We start from the raw sequence: 17,687 nt of genomic DNA on the forward strand, positions 1-17,687 counted from the left end.
AAGTTAGATCGCTTTGAATCGATTCGATATACGATTAACTTCAAAACGTAAAACTTCAGTAGTATTGCAGATGTCCGCAGGTACAGACTGAAGAATTTTCTGTAAACGTGGTGCAACATGTTTCCTCGGTTAGAATATAATTATTAACTTTCCATGTATACGAAAATATTAAAAAATATAATTATACAATGATATGCGTAGACCAAAGAATTCCTGAAATAAATGAACGTGTTCAATGTGTATCAATTCTGTAACTTCTGTTTTACTAACGTTTATAGACTTTGTTTTATTTAACTTTTTCTTTTCATTAACGAAATGGTGAAATTCATGACTGCAATGAAATTTCAGTACGTGCAAAAACTATTGATACCATTACTTTGTTTAAGTGTCACAGTCTTATTTATTTATTTAAATCGTATACATCCTTATTATTTTATTGACGAAGTTTTCCACGTAAATCAGACATTACAATACTGTGATGGCAACTTTACTCAGGTATGTTTTTATTTTTGATTAATTCTTATTTCATTTAAGTAATGAGAAAGTAACATTTGATTATTAAAACTGTAAAATATTTCATTTTTTTTTTTGAGGGATATGTTATTTTCAGTGGGACCAAAAAATCACTACTTTACCTGGATTATATATCCTTGCAACTTTAATATTGTCACCTTTAAAACTTTGTAATATTTTCTATCTAAGATGCATAAATTTACTTGGAACATTCTTAAACCTTTATCTTACTAACAGTATACTTAAACAAATTTCAATAACTCATCGGATGCAAAGATGGGATAATTGGATAAAACTTTCCGTAGCTTGTAATATCACGTTCTTTCCACCCTTATTTTTTTGGCACTTTTTATATTATACTGATGTTGTTTCGCTCAATGCAGTATTATTGATGGTACTGTTACATCTGCATAAACAATTTAAATTGGCAGCTTTTGTAGGTATGTATGTAAGTAACAATGTAATTGATACTTGATGCATTGAAATCATAGTAAATATTGTATAGGTTTATTGTCTGTGATAATAAGGCAAACAAATATCATTTGGGTTGCATTCCTTACCATGGAATGTCTGTTTGATATATTAGATAATAAAATAGGTAAATCAATTTCACCCAAACAGTATAACTCAGTAACTTATGTCAAAGTGAGTAAATCATTATTATGGAGAGTATAAATGTATTTAATTAATTTAATATATTAGCACATAATATTATATACTTTTTAGTTGCTGTGGAAAAGACTAATAGATGAAATATTCAGTGGATGGAAATCATTTGTGATGCTCATGAATGAGATACTCATCAAATTATTTCCATATGTTACAGTATGTTTGACATTCGTTGCATTTGTTTTTTGGAATAAAGGGATTGTAGTTGGAGACAGATCAGCTCACACTCCAACTGTTCACATTCCTCAATTATTATATTTCTCTGCTTTTCTTTCCTGTTTCTTGTGGCCATATATGATAGTTCATTGGAAAGATTATTTTAAGTTTATCCGTAAACATTGGGCTCTTGAAAGTTTCTTTTTAGTACTTCTAATTTTAATAGTTCATTTTAACACTCTTGTTCATCCATATGTTTTGGCTGATAACAGACATTATGTGTTTTATTTGTGGAACAAATTTATGGGAAAATATTGGTGGTTCAAATATTTGCTAGTACCTGTATACTCATTTACCTTGTATACAATGTTTTGTGGGATTAAACACTTAAGGTTCATGTCACAGATTAACTATATTTTTATGGTTTCTGTAATACTTATACCTCAGTTGCTTATAGAGCCACGTTATTTTATTGTTCCTTATGTATTTTATCATTTATTTATTCAGAAACCAAAAAAGTGGCAAATTGTAGCAGAGTCAATGACCACACTAATAGTGAATTTCCTGCAGTTTTATATTTTTGTTAACAAGGTATTTTATTGGAGTGACATTCCTAATCCTCAAAGGATTTCTTGGTAAAATAAAGTAGCACAATCTGATGATTCCATGTCATGCGCATAATAAATCATAAAACTTTAAAAGGTGTTACATTATTTCCCTTTGAAATGAAAACAAATAATTGTAGGTGTTATGTAAATTAGAATATCACATTGTCATTTATTACTTTTATTACATTCTTCTATAAGGAATAGTAACTATACGAGTGTGAATCTTTGCTCACACGCAGAAGTCCTTTCTATTTGCATTATTATCTAGATAATTTGAATAACGTAACGCGACTAGCAAATATTTAGACTAAAATGAATTGGTTATTTGTACTGAAAGAAACTGTCTGTATGTATCATGTATAAAAGTTAATATGAAAATGAAATAACAACGAATTCGTGTATCGCAACATTTCTTTATCCAATTATTCAGTTCCATAGTTAAGATATGTATTAACCGAAGTAACGATGCTCGTAAAATACACGGTTAAATGTTTACAAGTTTCAAAACATTTGGAGGGATTCAACTTTTTCCTATATCATGACTATCTTTATCATTTCCTGACTTACACTTTCAAATATTATCTTGAAAATCTTTATCAAAAAACTTCTCCCACGCTTTCAGTCTTACATCATTTACCATGTTCGTTTACGAGTATCGTTCCTACTATTCCATCATTATCCGCATAATCTTTATCTTACGAAAATTGATTAGAATTATTTTCAGCGATGAAACGTTTAATTTAAAAATATACAGATACCTATTATGTAAATATTTTCAGAAGAAGAAATGATAGATATTAACTACTGTAAGAATTACATTTTATGAGGATTAAAAGAAGAATAAAATTGAAGAATATATATTGTCAAAGTTAGCTATTAGTGCCTTACAAAAGTGGTAGCTACACTTTTTCCGCTCGTTAAACAACTTGTCACGCTGACTCTGAACACGATAAAATAAGAGTAAATTTCACGGTTGGGATACGCGTTGGGAATATGTGAGACTAAGAGTACGTGTCGATCAAGCGCGGCAATATCACACAATTCAAATAATCGTAAACATTATTAGTTTCAAAGCCATTTTCATTTTTTATTTCGCATGATAAAGATTAAACGTACCGTTGAATTTTATGATTTATAAAGTCTTTAGCACCCACTCTCGCAAATACATAATTTGCAATAAGCCAACTTCATCTAATAACAGGTTATTGCTTTCACGTTATATCTCCGCTTAGCGTACAAACAAATTACAGAAGACTGACCCTACTTCAGTTTAAACTTACACGTTGGTTTAAACATTTACATAAAATAATTAAAATTTGGACTTAAAGAAATATATGCAATTAATTGTTACATTCCTCATATTTTAATAATAAATGTTGCTGGACTAGAAGGTTACTTTGTCTTTCGAGTAACGAGGGCGGAGATTAAATCTTTGATCGACTTTCGATAATTAAAAATTAACCACAATTTTCTGTGGTTCAAGAATTGTTCTATATCACTTGCATTACTTTGGTAATCAATATATTGCATATTAAGACGTTGATTCAAAAAGTCTGTTACAATTCTAAAATAAATTCTTTGCCTTTATTCTATCTTTGGCTATCATTTTTAAATAAACAGATTCTCAATTTGATCTTGTCGCAGACCTTTTGAAACATTACATTGCATTTCATTCTTTTTCCCTACCTACGCATGCATTCGATATGAATATTCACGCTTCACGACTAAAACGTTTCGTGTCGTGAATTGTATAACAATCATCCTTATTTCTTACGAAATTTCAAAGTCCATTAAAAACTAGTGCATTTAATGTCTTCTTGCACCGACATATTTATCCCTTTAGTGATTGGTTACTTTAATGTATTATACATAAATATATAGGCGACCTTTCATTAGAAATAATATCTTCAACGGAATGAGAAATCAATGATGTAAACATAAGCTACTCATTAAAATTGGCATTCTTAAAGAATTCTGATTTTGTATATATATCTAAAAAATGCTGTACTGAGAAACATAAAAACACTTCATACACATAATGAAAATATTGCACTGCAAAGGTATCTAGAAACGATATTTGTACAACTGTAAGTACAAAAGAGTAACTCTCATTTACCTATTCTATTAAAAACTTACTAAATCATTCGCTGTAATTATTCGGAAATTATATTTAACCTAGCAAATGGTTTTCAAGCGAAACGGAAGATAACGTTGTACTCTTCATTGAGTTTCTATTTTCCTATTTCTTGCTGCGGATCCACTCAACCGAATTCTGACGCTAATTGGTCATTGGTCTACATATTACAGTAATAATTAAAACCTAATGTATAAAATAATGACTAACGCTATGCTACAGAGCCACAGATTTTTGCAACAAAATTTAATATCTCTATTTCTCTCTTTATCCTTCAACGTTTCTTGATTAACTTTGAGCTATGACAGGAAGCTCATTCAGAATCATTTGAGCAATAATCCAAATTTAGAATCTAATACTTGATAGTATTTTATTCCTTTGCACTCAAAGGTAATTTGCAAACAGCAACTTTAAAACTTGGTTAAAAAGTTAAATTAATTCTTTTGAGGTTATTATTTCTCTACTAATAATTTCCACCATTTCTTGTTTCACTATGTGTACACATCACACGTGTCATATAGAATCAGTTAAAAAATTTCAAATTATTGTATAAAATAAAATGGTGACCGAGTCACTTCTCGAGTGCAAAGCGTTATATCTTCTGACATCATAGAAATCTTTTGAACAAACGATTCTGAATATATAGCGTCCTACGAATTAAAACTCAACAATAAAAAGAACTCATTGCTATACCAACCGTACCTTACAATACTTCAGGCACTGAATCACTTTGTTTCTCATAGACATAGTAAATGATTCAAAGAAAATTGAGCTCGAAATTTCGAATTCATCATACTATCTGCTGTTTTAATTTAACGAGATTCGTTTCACCGTACAGTTTCATATCTAACGGTGCACTAGGTTCGTTCTTCTTCGTCTGCGTGTGCCACGCAAGAACCTTGGTGCAATTGTCGGCCAAAAACTCGATATCTTTTGGCTCGAACGGCGCAAGACTTTTTAGGAAACCGTCCTCCTCGTAGCCGGCCTTAAATGGCATGGTGGCATTCGGTCGTTGATGCAGGAATTTCACGCTCACGGCGAACCCAGCCATATCTACGGGAAACTTCCGGCCAGCTATCCAACCGTCGTAGAATCCCACGAACTTTCCGTTCTTGATAATAGGCGAGCTCAAACCGAACTTTGTGCACAGTCCCACGGGAAACATGGATACTTTCTTCGTTTTGCGTATCTGAAATAATATTACTATCAGACAGAACTCTACAGTATGTGTACGTCTCAAGTGGTGAAATATTTTACAATACTTTTTACAATAAATTTGTAGACAAAATTGAGAGTATTATAACAGAACGTACCTCGTTAAAAAGGCTTATATCATACGTGTTATCGTCGTCCGCAAAATAAAAGACACCATTGGTCGCGTTCGCCCTGATCCACTGTAAGCCACGATTCCTATTAGACACGCCTCGTGGTTTGGCACCCTTTTTCTGCTTGTATTTCTCGGGCATCGGTGCTGAAAAGATTAGAAAAGCGTCAGAGCCACATCGAACACTGTCCATCCAATATAAGTTTAGTTCGTGCAAAGGCTGACACGGTTCTCGTTTGGAAGGCTACATATTTAACGTACACTGTGGAGCTACAAAATCAATATAACGCTTTTTCATCGAGACATTTGCGGCTGTTCCAATTAATTCTCCGAGTTGGCCGATGAACGAAATTAATCTCGCTGAAACTTATTTACACTGGTCGCGTTAAATGTTTATTGATCATGTTTTAAAACCGTTTCAGAGCTCGTTACTGCTTATCGTTTCATATGTCGTAACAATCAGGTTGTGCGATTCAACCGCATTTTATGGTATGAAATATTTGTGGAGAATTTATAATTGCACTTCTACTGGTTAGCAAGATACAATGATAAAATACTTTGATAAAATACAAATCCAGTATTTACTGGAATAATAAAATAATAGTAGAATAATAAAATAACAGAATTTCGGTGATTAACCCCCTAACCTATAATTTTCTAGGTAGCTGGTTAAAATTTTAGGTTAAATGTTAAGTATAGTTTGTCTTCAATGATCCCTGATTATACAGATTATGATTAGAGAGATCCAAAATTTAATTGCAGTGAAAATATGAATTTAATCACATTCCAAATGTGCGTCATGAGTGCGTCAAACTATTGTGGGGTGTTGTGCGATCGACATGCAAGGTTATGTTAACCTTCGCTTCATCATTTACCAGTCAAATGCTCAAAATTTAATCCCGTTCGTTCCAACAGCCTGGTAACTTGTTTGGTAGCGGTAGTCGCGTCTTCGATGACGAGCCAATGAACGTTCTTCACCAGCATCAGCGTGTGCGACATCCTGGTGAGTTCCGGTATCTGTTCAGGCCTCCTGTACGTCGGCGTTATTATGTAGAGCGGTTCCAGCGTCTCGTCCGATCCGGTCGGAGACTGATGATTCAGCGTCACCATCGTCACCGGAGGTGATCGTAAAATCTTCGAATTATTCTCGGACGATTCGAAGATATTCTTGCTCAAGTGATTCACTAGCTGTTGCACCAACAACGACGCCAGGTCAGGACTCAGACCGTTCGTCTCTTGAACTCTGCGTACCGCGCTTTTGATCTGGACAAACGGGAAGGGGGTTAGAAACGAGTAGAACGAACGGTAGTCATGATGTAGCGTTTCATGTCTTAATTTCATCTTAAAGTGTTCACCATTTGTTCCGTGAACTTGGACGTTCTTACATAATTTTCAACTTCCTCCTGAGACAGAACCGGCACATCTACGGATCCGTCCGTGTTGAAGTTGATCATCTGATCGAATCGCACGCCGGTTGATAGATGATACTGATAGAACACCACGAACACGCCTATCAACGCGATCATCCCCATTTTCATGGATGGCCTCATTATACTGGAACCTGCAATCACGACAAGATAATTGTAATTCAATTAATACAGTTTAGTACATCTTAATACATTGCACAAATACATTAATTAATACATTGTGTGTTAATGTAAATCAATACATTAATATATTATACAAATGGTGAAAACTATGTATTAATTAATACATTAATATATTACACAAATTGTGAAAACTATGTATTAATTAATACATTAATATATTACACAAATGGTGAAAACTATGTATTAATTAATACATTAATATATTATACAAATGATGAAAACTATGAGCAACATAATACAGTCAAAGTGAAAATTTCAAGTAGGAATTACAGGGGGAGATAGCTTTGTTCATAGTCCAAAGATTAGAAATTAGTAAAACAAGTTTGTAGCTAACAATGCTGATCCCCTAATTATGGACCGTTGAGTTATGGATGCTGGGGAATTAGGAAGCCCATGCTAGCACCAGAAGGGAAACGATAAGATACGCGTTTCCGTTGATATGCACGTTTCTTTACGCCGAACCGTGAAAGAATGTGTTATTCATTCCTACGTGATATTCGTTGCTTTTATATCCTAAATGTTGCCTCAAAGAATTTACAACAGATACAGGTAAGAAGATAACCGAATTCCTTAAAAAACTACACCTTTTTTTATATTCTTTCTAGGTTCTCAAACACTAGATTCTAAATTTGTACAAGTGTCTATTAGTCTCTGTATAATAATAAAACTCTTCTTAGAATCTGCATAGTTTCTATTTTTTCCTAAACTAGTCTCTTCTCTACAGAGATAACATTTTAATTTATGAATTCTTATCTCAACTGAGTTAATCTGAACATGTTTATAGGTTTACCTTGTGCAATATTTTTTCTTAAAAAATTTTGAGAACATAGAAGTATTTTAATCCGTTGCGAATTCTTTACACAATGATATGATAATTTAATAAATTTTTGATTCCAAATATCTATTCTCTTGCGACTATCTTTAAAAGAATCGATACGTCATTTACCAAAACTATTATTTGTCATTGTGTAAATAAATTTCACAACTGCTTCACAAAAGCTGGAAATGCGCTTTATATTTTGACGTTCCGACGGCTGATATAGTTCAGTGAAAGTACAGCGATATCTACACGAAAGCACTACCTCAGAATTTCGTGATATGTACTTTTATCTAACATCCTGTTCATATTATCAATTCAACTAGTGGCCTGGCTTAAACCCGTTCTTGCACAACCTACAATTCAAATTGTTGTTTAATTACATACTTAGTTCACGTCGAGAACGAAAATAATTTATAATCTTTATATATTTTCATAACAAAATTTGAGATAAAATGGTAACTCAACTTTGGTACTGCAGAATAACGGATATGAAACGTCTGCAACCGGTAAACGTTTGACTACATCTTCTTTTCAAAGACGCAAATCATTTTCTATGATTTATAGACTTCCGCGAATAACTGTGAATCAAAATATTTGTACAGACAAGATGCAACAGTTATGATTATTTTCTATGAACTAACGTCAAAAAGTTTTAAAATCGAAAACGGACGGAGTACCCTACCTTCTTGTCCAAAGCAAGTCTACACACTAATGACAAGACACGTGAAAATTTATGGGTTTGCATGCACATTATCGTCAGCGAAGTTGATAACGAAATTTGGGATGTCTTCTGCTAGATCGGCTATTTCGTGTTATTAGCTAATAATCCGAAAGCCAAAAAGTATAATTTATGTGTTTATTAATCTGATAAATCATTAACATGTTGACTGCCACGTCATCCATTTTGTGGGCGAACCTTGAGCGTGTGTAGTAACCCATACTTTATTGCGAAATCTTTTATTTACCTAATTAAGCATATTTGCATTAGACACCTGTACTAAACAATTGACGTAATGAAATATTGTGAGAAGAATAGATAAGGTTCATTAAAAGTCATTACCTAAATACATAGTGCATTAAAAATATAATTAAATCGTAAATCTTCTTCTTACGTCCTTCATTGGTAAATTCGTTTGTGACTAATATTTTTCAAACCCTGCGACGCACGTGGATATAGTATATTCATAATTGTAAATTGAAGAATTAGTCCTGATAAAATTCAAATACTAGTGCTAACATGTCGAGGATAAACTGAAACATTATTGCGTTGTCAGTAATTTTTCCTGCAAGTATTTTACTTGCTAATTGTTTTGTATGATAATAGAACAGTATTGTCTCACGACTTGTGTTACCTTTTTGTTTAAATACAACGACACTATGGCGGCGGTTCAACGAATTTTCGCGCCAGAAGCGTAACAATTGAGAGCCAATTTTTCGGGCAGAACGAAATGTGTTTTTTAACTGTGTTAGTCGAAGTTTCTTCGTGCACGTATTACGAGAGAATCGGTGTGTAATTAGTGTAAATCTTTACATAGATTCCAACAGTCACTGCATGCGTGAACGGGTTAACTAAAATGGGAATAAAATGTTAAAATAAATCGAAAAAGTATCAATGGCGCGCTCAAATATTGAATTACACGTATGGTGAAATTCTAACGCTTGACATTACATAATAGAATCAAGGAATTGCAAATAGTCTAGTAAAAGACTGATTAGACTTAATTTAGCATTGTGACAGATGTGAGTCACTTGCCGTAACATCAATTTCGTCGTGTATGTAGGTCACAAAAACTTGCAATTCTTCGTTAATATTTTCAATTTAGTGGCGCCACGCGATTCCGCTTTTCATTTATTTGTAACGAAATATTGCCATGCACTCCGCCTCCGAAATTCATTTCCCTCCTTTTCTGGATTCGATAACGATACAATTATCGATTGCAAATCGAAAGCAGAATCGAAAAAAACTCGCGAATGAAAACCACCACGATGGTCATAACCTTTTCGTCTTTTTAACGAACGCAAATAAAACTCGATTTGAAAATTTGAGGTAATCGATTGGTATTCGATGCTAATATCGATCTAATGAACACTGAATGCTCTCTATTCACATCGAACAATTAGAACTCACCTGATAACCGGTGTTCATATTCCGCTTACGAACTGTGACAGTTTTGCTTTGTTCACGCAGCTCGCTAAGGGCACAGATTTTCATGCGTGTCAATATTTTACGCGTTTTGCACGAACAGCACTTTTACGTCGACTAACGTATCGTTGTCATTAATGACGAATTCCGATGAAACTCAATTGAAATTTAACGCTTCTAATGTTTCTTGGTTGGTGGCTCATCGTTTGTGTATCAAACTTACCGTGCTCGATAAAGTGCACGGTTTACGTTTGCACATCAGTAGAATCGATGTTGCATCCTCACGCTTTTCAATGATGCATCGTTTGTTTAAAATTTACCATCGATTTTATGACACAGTTATTTGTCAGAAAAAGGTCCATTTAATAACCGTAACAGTCGGTCTCTCCATCGATGCGCGATAATATTTCTTACAAGAAATATATGCGCGAGTACAACGATAGGCGGCTTATGCGTGTACACGAATAGTCCCAAAATTATTTATTGTGTTTATGCGAATTGAAAAATCGTTGCGGTGATTACGATCGTGTCCGAAATACACGGCGATAGACGCACGTTATTGGTGGCATTATTGTGCAAACTTACCGGCACTTGAACATCACTGATATTCCTTTTTACTGAGCCCGTAACGTGCTGACCGTTCGGAAAATGTATTTTTAGCGAACGGCTTAGCACCGCTTCGAAATATTGGCCACATGTCGTGCACGGACCACCAACGGTTTCTTTCTTTGACGACCGCGCGTTTCGTGACGAGACTTCGTCGATTGTTTCCCTTGTCGCGTGTCTCGTTGCCGTGCGTTTCGTTCGAGTTCTGTCAGCGAGAAACGGAAATGGCACACCTGACGGAAAAACCGATCGAAAGACGATACGGCAACTTCCCTTCGTCGGACGATACTAAACTGCTTCTTCGTCGCATTCCCCCATGATCCGTCTACGTTCGCATACCCCCACCTATTTCATTTCAGCTGGCGCAGCAGCCGACGCCGTCATTGCTTTTGTACGTATATGCATGCATTGCAATATATACGCTGCATCGAATCACGTGGGAGAATGTATTTGACGCAAAGTAGGTAGGTGATTTTATCGATCTTAAAAACAAGTGCGTGCGACTACCGTTGATCGCACGATCATACGGTCAATCGTATTTAGGTATCGATTCCTCGACCGCGTTGCGATTTTATACAAGTGTATCGAAGTACACAAGTTATAAGGGTGTGTTTAAATTTAAACGACCGAGAACATTCTATGCGTTTAACACAATTATTAAATCGCATCGAATCGAATCGTGTCAAGTTGACTCGTACGAGTCGAATAGCACCGAATTAAATCGCGCCAAATTGAATTCAGCCGAATTAAATCATGTCGAGTTTTAGCAGAGCAGTGAATCAATGAGCATTCGCTCGGTCAGCTTAAGCACCCTGTAATACTGTTAACTTTATAATCTCCATATAAAATTAGGAATAAATAAGTAAGCGGATTTTGCATTGCAAATGAATAAACGTTACAAACATTAATCCTTTGCAGGTTGGAAATTACCCATATATGAATATAATTATAATCCAATTCACATTTAGACTACACAAAAGCGATCAAATAATATGAGTGACAATTTGCTGGAACATGTCAACCTAAATAGATATTAAAACAAAAGATGAATAAGGGTGGGATGGAAATTAATCGTACGGTAAGTTTTTTTAGATTCGAACGATCTAGTTACTTCTCACTATTTATCTTGAACAGTGAACCGGAACCGACACGAACTATTCTACTTATTTCGATTCAACAATCCTATAACAAGTGGAATCGCTCGATAACCATGCTCCACAGACACCATGCGGTTCCCCTTCTCTCTCGTGCCGCTGCTGTTACTTCTACTTCTTGCCTTGTCTTTCAATGGCCGGAGTATTGATCCAACTGTGCAATACCTACATACGGTGTATAATGTTGTAAACGACCACGATTGCTTACGGATCTCCCGAGGAACCGTAAAGGACTTGTACGCACTGTTTTTAATTGTACAATGAACTCGTTTCAGTTAACGCATTTTTGCATGCAGTTGCGCAAGAGCGAAATAACAAATTATATCCACTTTGTTGTTATAACGTATCGTAATAATTTATTGGTCTCTGTTATTTAAATATCTTTATAAATAGAGTATTAAAGAAAAGGTAAGGTATAATTTTACGTACATCTGGCTCCATAACCTTCAACATAAAAAGAACACATATGAATTGTACTTAGCCCTGAGAAGACAAATTTTAACCAGGTGTACTCTTGTTTGTTAATTAATAAAAGTATTATCTAGAAACAGGTGGTTTATGATTGTCGTCTTTAAATTGAATGTTTTAAATACTTATATCTTATGGTAAACATTCGGACTGGTTTACGGTTAATTCCGAATTAACAACTGTACATTGCCATGCGAAATCGAGAAGCATGGATTAAAAAGAAGAAAGAAAACTTAGCAGTAACACGCGTTTGTGACAACAGTTCAGTCTTAAGGTGCACATTGTTGCAAATCCAATACAATTATATATTAAAGCTAACGACGAATCGTATCAATCATTCTGTACCGCGTACAGAATTAAAAAATCAATCTTTTTATCTGTGTATAACTATCAGAATCGATACGATCGCAAATATTAGCTAGAAAATCTCCAATCTGAAAAGATTATTGATTCAAGCGTATCAGGAGTCCGTTCATATACTTCAAACACGCTGCTTTGATCACAATTCAATGTTGCTCCCACTTCGACGAACGTAACGGTTGAAGTAGTCGGGGCGCCAACATTTGCAGCTACCTGGCACCAGGAACCAATCGTAATACAATCTTACCTGTATCACAAATAGGATGTTAGAATAAAGACCTAAAAATAGAAGATTACGACACTGTTTAAAACTCTCTTAGATTACCTGGAAGCATCCCATTTCATCAACGCCGTCGCAATGATGTTGTGAGCCGCTGTTGCGAGCCTCGTTTTCCCCGGCACGTTTCTGCAAGTACTGCTGGTAGTTTTGGAAATCATGGACAGGTGGCGGTGAATCAGCGTTCTCCCTAAGGCCACTGATCCGAGAGTTTTGATTCTCTTCTAGGAAGGTGTCCGGATAGAAAATTTCTGCGACGAGGAGACTCGTCCATCTTGGCGATGATAGACAGCCACCGTCTAGATAATGACACCTTGACTGCCTATTGGAAAAAATACAATGAACAATTAAAAGTTAGCGTATTCAATAAGTTATCTAAGAACTTAATAAAGACGTTCTTACATGCATCTGGTAACTTCAATAGTTTGCGTGAAGTAACCCTCGTAAGGTATTTGGACCACGTAGCGCCAAACTCCTTGATAGTTCTTAGCAAAAACAGGTGTCGCGTATTCTACTTTGGCGGGGCACGGAGTGGGCGGGCCAGTGTATTCCGGCTTTTCTTGTGGTGGTGTTCGCTGACGATATTCGGGGGTGGAGGGCTCGTCGCGACGCTCGGCTGCTGACGGAGCTAGTGGCTCTCCCTGTATCGCTTTGTACAGCATGCAGACCCTTGAATTTATAGATGCTAGATAAGAATTGTGTGATAACGGTTTATGTAATAATAGTCTCATTACATAAACTACTGTCATACAATAATTCTAATGCATTGTCTATATTCTGTTATGTGATCTTTTTTGATGACTCACACTCCTCCGCCATTCTCGCAAAACTTGCGACCATTTCGATTAATATCCTGACTCGGGTCGGACCGTTTACTTCTGCTTCGTTTCTCGTCAGTGTCGACGCTACAATTCGTAGATAGATTATAATATGAGGGCACCCACATTTCTCTTTAGTTCAGCAGCAGATTAACGCTTACTTACGAGTTTTGAGAATAAGCTTGTACTGTGGCGACTTTTGGCAAGGAGTCGTCCGCCTTGAGTATGGGCAAGGCTTTACTCAAAAATTTCAGCGTGTGATTTTTCAAGAGAGCACTGTGAACATTTTATGAACATCATAACTATGATCAACCTTTCTAAACATGATTTGTCCCACTTACAAAGGATACGACGTGCCGTTAAAATACTGATTCATCGGGTTTCTAGGAATGTAACCTTTATTCAGGTCTCCACAGATGTTGTGCACGGAGACGAAACCTTTTCCTTGTTTACCGGTATCTGAAATTATATTTGTCAGTTATAAATTTAATTATAGATATAATTTCAATGAGTAATTAACTTTGACAAGATACTGTTTGACTGATATAAAATGTGTTATTACATAAATAAGTAGCACGAGATTAATATGCATACCATAGCACTCTTTGTCACTGTCTATATAAGGTGGTGGCCTAACTTTAGGCGGTTCAGCGTTCGGTGACTTCACGAAGGCGTAATATCCTTCTGGAGGCTCGTCCGACTCCGTGGACGGATCGCTGTTGTTCGCTTTTGATGGTTTCATCTGGTACTCGTTCGCGTAACACGAAGCACACAAAAGTAACATCTGAAAAATTATTAACTTGTTAAATTGAACAGTGTAACATTTAAGTATTTTTATGATGCACAATTCTTTTTGTACAGATCTCTCACAATTCTTTTTGCATTGTTTTACGATAATTAACATACAAATCATACTTGTGCCGATTATGAAATTACAGTGATGTTATCTGTTTGCCTGGAGCAAATATTTATCTTAGTGATTCCTCTGATTACAGATAATCTCAAGAGACTAAGAAATCCTAGAGACTAGGAAAATCTAAATTACACTCTGCATTTTCTATGTTTACTCTTATTTTTACAGTGTTGATCATCCGCTAAGATCAAGGCAAATAAATATCAGATTCTCGTTAAACAAAATCTGCTAACAAACGCTAATAGAGCTTTCGATTCGCAAACATTGACTTATGCGGTTTTGGAGTGCAATAAGCGGTCTAATTATTCAGTTATCTAACTGGTTCATTAAAGTTTGAAGAGGAATAACAATGAGATAGAATCATATCGGAATTCCTGAACGTTAAATAGCCGAAAGAATGTAACGGCCAAGTGAGCGACGTGCACGCTTAGTGGGGCAGTCAGTGTACAAGCCTATAGTCCCGAGTATTAATAGTCCACGGAGCGTGGACCGAGTACCGTTAAGACCGAATACGATACCACGCGTATCTTACTAACGGGGAATGCCTTGTAAGATCGGATACTCGTACAACTGAAGGATCATCGACAGATCGGCACAAACAACATTGTTTGTTCCCATGTACAGTGATTGCAGTCTTAGCGATAAGATCTTTAATAAGTTTACAATTGTTTGTTCACCTGGAGTGCAGATGAATTACCAGGGAGCAATGAATGATAAAAAAGTATACAGTGAGAAAGCTTTGACCTTTCATAAACAATATTAATACCTGGTCTAGTTTTTCAAATACTAGTTTATCAAACAATATTAATTGGTCTAATTTATCACATTTGTGGTCAGATGACAAAATGTGATATGTTTTGTCTGTAACATATCAAGTTTTATCTCGTTACAAGATACTTTAATGAAAACTTTGATTCGAATCAATCTTGATAGACTACTGTCACTGTAAGTCGAATAGAATTTAAAGGAAACGTGCAGTTCGCGCATGCTCTGCTGGTTCCAATTGGTTTGACGTTTCTTCTCAATACTCAAAACGATGAAAAAGCTTGTTTTTCTCGCCGCGACATTTATTACACATTTGCATAACGGTATTACTTTATACCGGTTCCAGCGATTACTGAATACGGGACATTTCTATAAGTATCGACTTAGCGATGAATTTATTCTTCCCGCTTTTATCTATGATGCTCGAATGTTCTATAAAAATAACTGTAATTTCTCATTCTTCGATAGCTTCATGTCATTTGAGTCCAATAAAATTTGTACAAAATCAATCACTCTCACCTACGACACAATGCAAAAGTTTGTACAATATTGAAAAATAAATTGTTTCTAAATTTGGAAAAATATTTTGTTTGAAAAATACACTCGGTTTAACTTACAATAAATGTACGGAATTCCATCGTGGTTTTTCTTGCAAACAAATGTACAGGGTTTAAGACAGGACCGATCCAGAGATGTGACCAGTCGGCGGTCATAGCAAAACTGAACACATTGAACCCGCGCTATGGTATAAGGAGCCACCTGCCTTCGGCCCCGTACTCATCACCATCGAAGGTACGCACGAACCTCGTTAAATCTTGCCCCGACACACCTTCCATCCTCCTCCTCCAATACTTAACTATTTATCCAGAACATTCTAGCGTTAATTTCTTCTATATAATTTATCTAAATAGCTTCTTGTATTATATCACTCTGAAAAAGCATAGCAAGTTTAATTTAAGTTATTAAATAATTTTATTGTTCTTCATTATGAGATGTCTATTGTTCACTAAAGATTAAAATAGAAAAAGATATGAAAGTAGTAAGAAAGAAAAAATATTCACATTATGGCGCGCCGCGAATTGTTGCGCATGCGCAGAAGCAACATACTCAGGACAGAAGTGAAGATAGCGGGAAACGAATCATAACGGACAAAGATGACAATAACTTCTATCCTTTTCTTCAAACGGGTGATGATCGTTTGTTGCTGTCGCGACATTCCGACACAATTGTCACTTTCCAGTGTAATTTCCAGAACAGGTTTTGTCATTATATGGCTGGGAAAACGTAGATAGTTATGTTAATAAGTAGAAAAAACTAATCAAAGGTTTCTCAGAGATATTTGTCCCTAATCATTCGTATGAAATTATGTAACTTACTTGCAATTATTATAATCAATTTATCTATCCTAGATTTTTGTAGAGATTTCTAACATTTTCTAGCGGTTAGGTGACCTCTAACGTGGAAGAAAGATCTGGAGAAGCGAGATCAGGGCATTTCCGGAAATGCACGCTATAGTAGTTGGTCAAGGCCATCAGCTCATTGAACATCCTTCCACGGCGAGTACAAAGAAGAATATGGAACGACAGCCTGTCGATCTAAGCATTGGCGTACGACTCTTTAGCGCAAAACTGTACGTTCAAATACAAATTGTCTCTCGTTCAAATTTTATTTAAAAAGTATCTAAGCATAATAAAACAATCAGTTAAATACTATATGACTCATATTTAATCATTCCTTGTTATACTTACATTTTCTGCACCTAAGAAACTAGCTGAAAATGGGCTGCATCGAAGTCAAATACATTCATGCGTGTTTACGACATTGGCGAACGAATGTATCAGATTTACCGCTTGGGGCGCTGCAGGTCAGTGATTCGTGGTGCAGTAGACTCGCATAAAGAGGTGATGATTATTTAGAAAAAAAAAGAAACAGCAAACGACCTACTGAATGTAGTCTAGAAAGTTTAAGTAATCTAACGAAACCTGTATCTTACAATTTGAAATCCTCACGCGCTTAACTTTCGCACCAGTGGAAACACCTCTACAATGCAATTAATTTTATTACGTCGCGTCATTGTTTAGATCGTTTAAACTGAAATTAGGAACACTTGACATTGGCATAAGTAGGCATGGGCCCTTAAAATGCAGGTTGACAAACCCTTGAATACGGAAATAGGTAAACTAATAGCGTGTCTTATAACACCTAGTTATGCCAATGTGAATCGATGTCGAATTTTTATAGAAAAGTCATTCAACTTACCCATGAATGAAACAGAACAAAGCAAAGTACTGTTTTTGCCTCTTCGAGCGTAAATTACGGCGCATTCTTCGTAAGGGGAACGAAAGGTAT

At 35.5% G+C, this 17,687-nt stretch overlaps 3 protein-coding genes across 19 annotated transcripts in view; 1 reads left to right on the forward strand and 2 right to left on the reverse strand.

Moving 5' to 3' along the window:
• The first annotated feature begins 58 nt into the window (after positions 1–58).
• Positions 59–17,687, forward strand: part of Alg10 (alpha-1,2-glucosyltransferase Alg10) — a 28,956-nt gene continuing 11,327 nt past the window's right edge. Inside the window, exons 1-7 of one of the 14 annotated variants that reach the window (XM_076537501.1) lie at positions 59–495; positions 611–953; positions 1,019–1,158; positions 1,240–6,987; positions 7,278–11,445; positions 11,502–11,661; positions 11,718–14,444. In XM_076537501.1, the coding sequence (XP_076393616.1) occupies positions 316–495; positions 611–953; positions 1,019–1,158; positions 1,240–1,977 (1,401 nt within the window). In that variant the 5' untranslated portion in view covers positions 59–315 and the 3' untranslated portion in view covers positions 1,978–6,987; positions 7,278–11,445; positions 11,502–11,661; positions 11,718–14,444. Of the gene's footprint in view, positions 496–610; positions 954–1,018; positions 1,159–1,239; positions 6,988–7,277; positions 11,446–11,501; positions 17,684–17,687 lie in introns of those variants that run through there. The other 13 variants (XM_076537505.1, XM_076537507.1, XM_076537508.1 and 10 more) reach the window with 13 other exon arrangements.
• On the reverse strand, positions 2,078–13,026 carry GlcAT-P (Glucuronyltransferase P). 4 transcript variants are annotated; one of them, XM_076537514.1, is made up of 5 exons: positions 12,891–13,026; positions 6,760–6,965; positions 6,280–6,667; positions 5,394–5,551; positions 2,078–5,269 (listed from the first exon to the last, which is right to left on the reverse strand). In XM_076537514.1, the coding sequence occupies exons 1-5, from the start codon at positions 12,898–12,900 to the stop codon at positions 4,871–4,873; spliced, it is 1,161 nt and encodes a 386-aa protein (XP_076393629.1). In that variant the 5' UTR covers positions 12,901–13,026; the 3' UTR covers positions 2,078–4,870. The 4 variants fall into 4 exon arrangements, with proteins under 4 accessions (XP_076393629.1, XP_012147656.1, XP_003699946.2 ...); XM_012292266.2 differs by lacking the exon at positions 12,891–13,026 and adding an exon at positions 8,119–8,247; XM_003699898.3 differs by lacking the exon at positions 12,891–13,026 and adding an exon at positions 7,961–7,994.
• Positions 12,067–16,096, reverse strand: spz6 (Spaetzle domain-containing protein 6). Its single transcript, XM_003699897.3, has 8 exons — positions 15,956–16,096; positions 14,255–14,444; positions 14,002–14,119; positions 13,826–13,936; positions 13,649–13,747; positions 13,245–13,511; positions 12,891–13,164; positions 12,067–12,812 (listed from the first exon to the last, which is right to left on the reverse strand). Exons 1-8 carry the CDS (start codon positions 16,049–16,051, stop codon positions 12,705–12,707), a joined length of 1,263 nt encoding a protein of 420 aa, XP_003699945.2. The 5' UTR covers positions 16,052–16,096; the 3' UTR covers positions 12,067–12,704.

Source organism: Megachile rotundata, chromosome 11 (genome assembly GCF_050947335.1).
Source record: "Megachile rotundata isolate GNS110a chromosome 11, iyMegRotu1, whole genome shotgun sequence".
NCBI lineage: Eukaryota > Metazoa > Arthropoda > Insecta > Hymenoptera > Megachilidae > Megachile > Megachile rotundata.

Excerpts from the sequence above, each read along its gene's own strand:
- GlcAT-P (XM_012292266.2), bottom strand. The coding sequence starts at position 8,140 with ATGAACAGGATGTTAGATAAAA. Across the intron at positions 5,552-6,279 it reads AAATTTTGAGCATTTGACTG|CACCGATGCCCGAGAAATAC; the intron begins GTAAATGATGAA and ends TAATCTTTTCAG. Across the intron at positions 5,270-5,393 it reads ATATAAGCCTTTTTAACGAG|ATACGCAAAACGAAGAAAGT; the intron begins GTACGTTCTGTT and ends ATATTATTTCAG.
- spz6 (XM_003699897.3), bottom strand. The coding sequence starts at position 16,051 with ATGACCGCCGACTGGTCACATCTCTGGATCGGTCCTGTCTTAAACCCT. Across the intron at positions 13,748-13,825 it reads CAAGCTTATTCTCAAAACTC|CGTCGACACTGACGAGAAAC; the intron begins GTAAGTAAGCGT and ends TACGAATTGTAG. Across the intron at positions 13,165-13,244 it reads ATTGAAGTTACCAGATGCAT|GCAGTCAAGGTGTCATTATC; the intron begins GTAAGAACGTCT and ends TTTTTCCAATAG.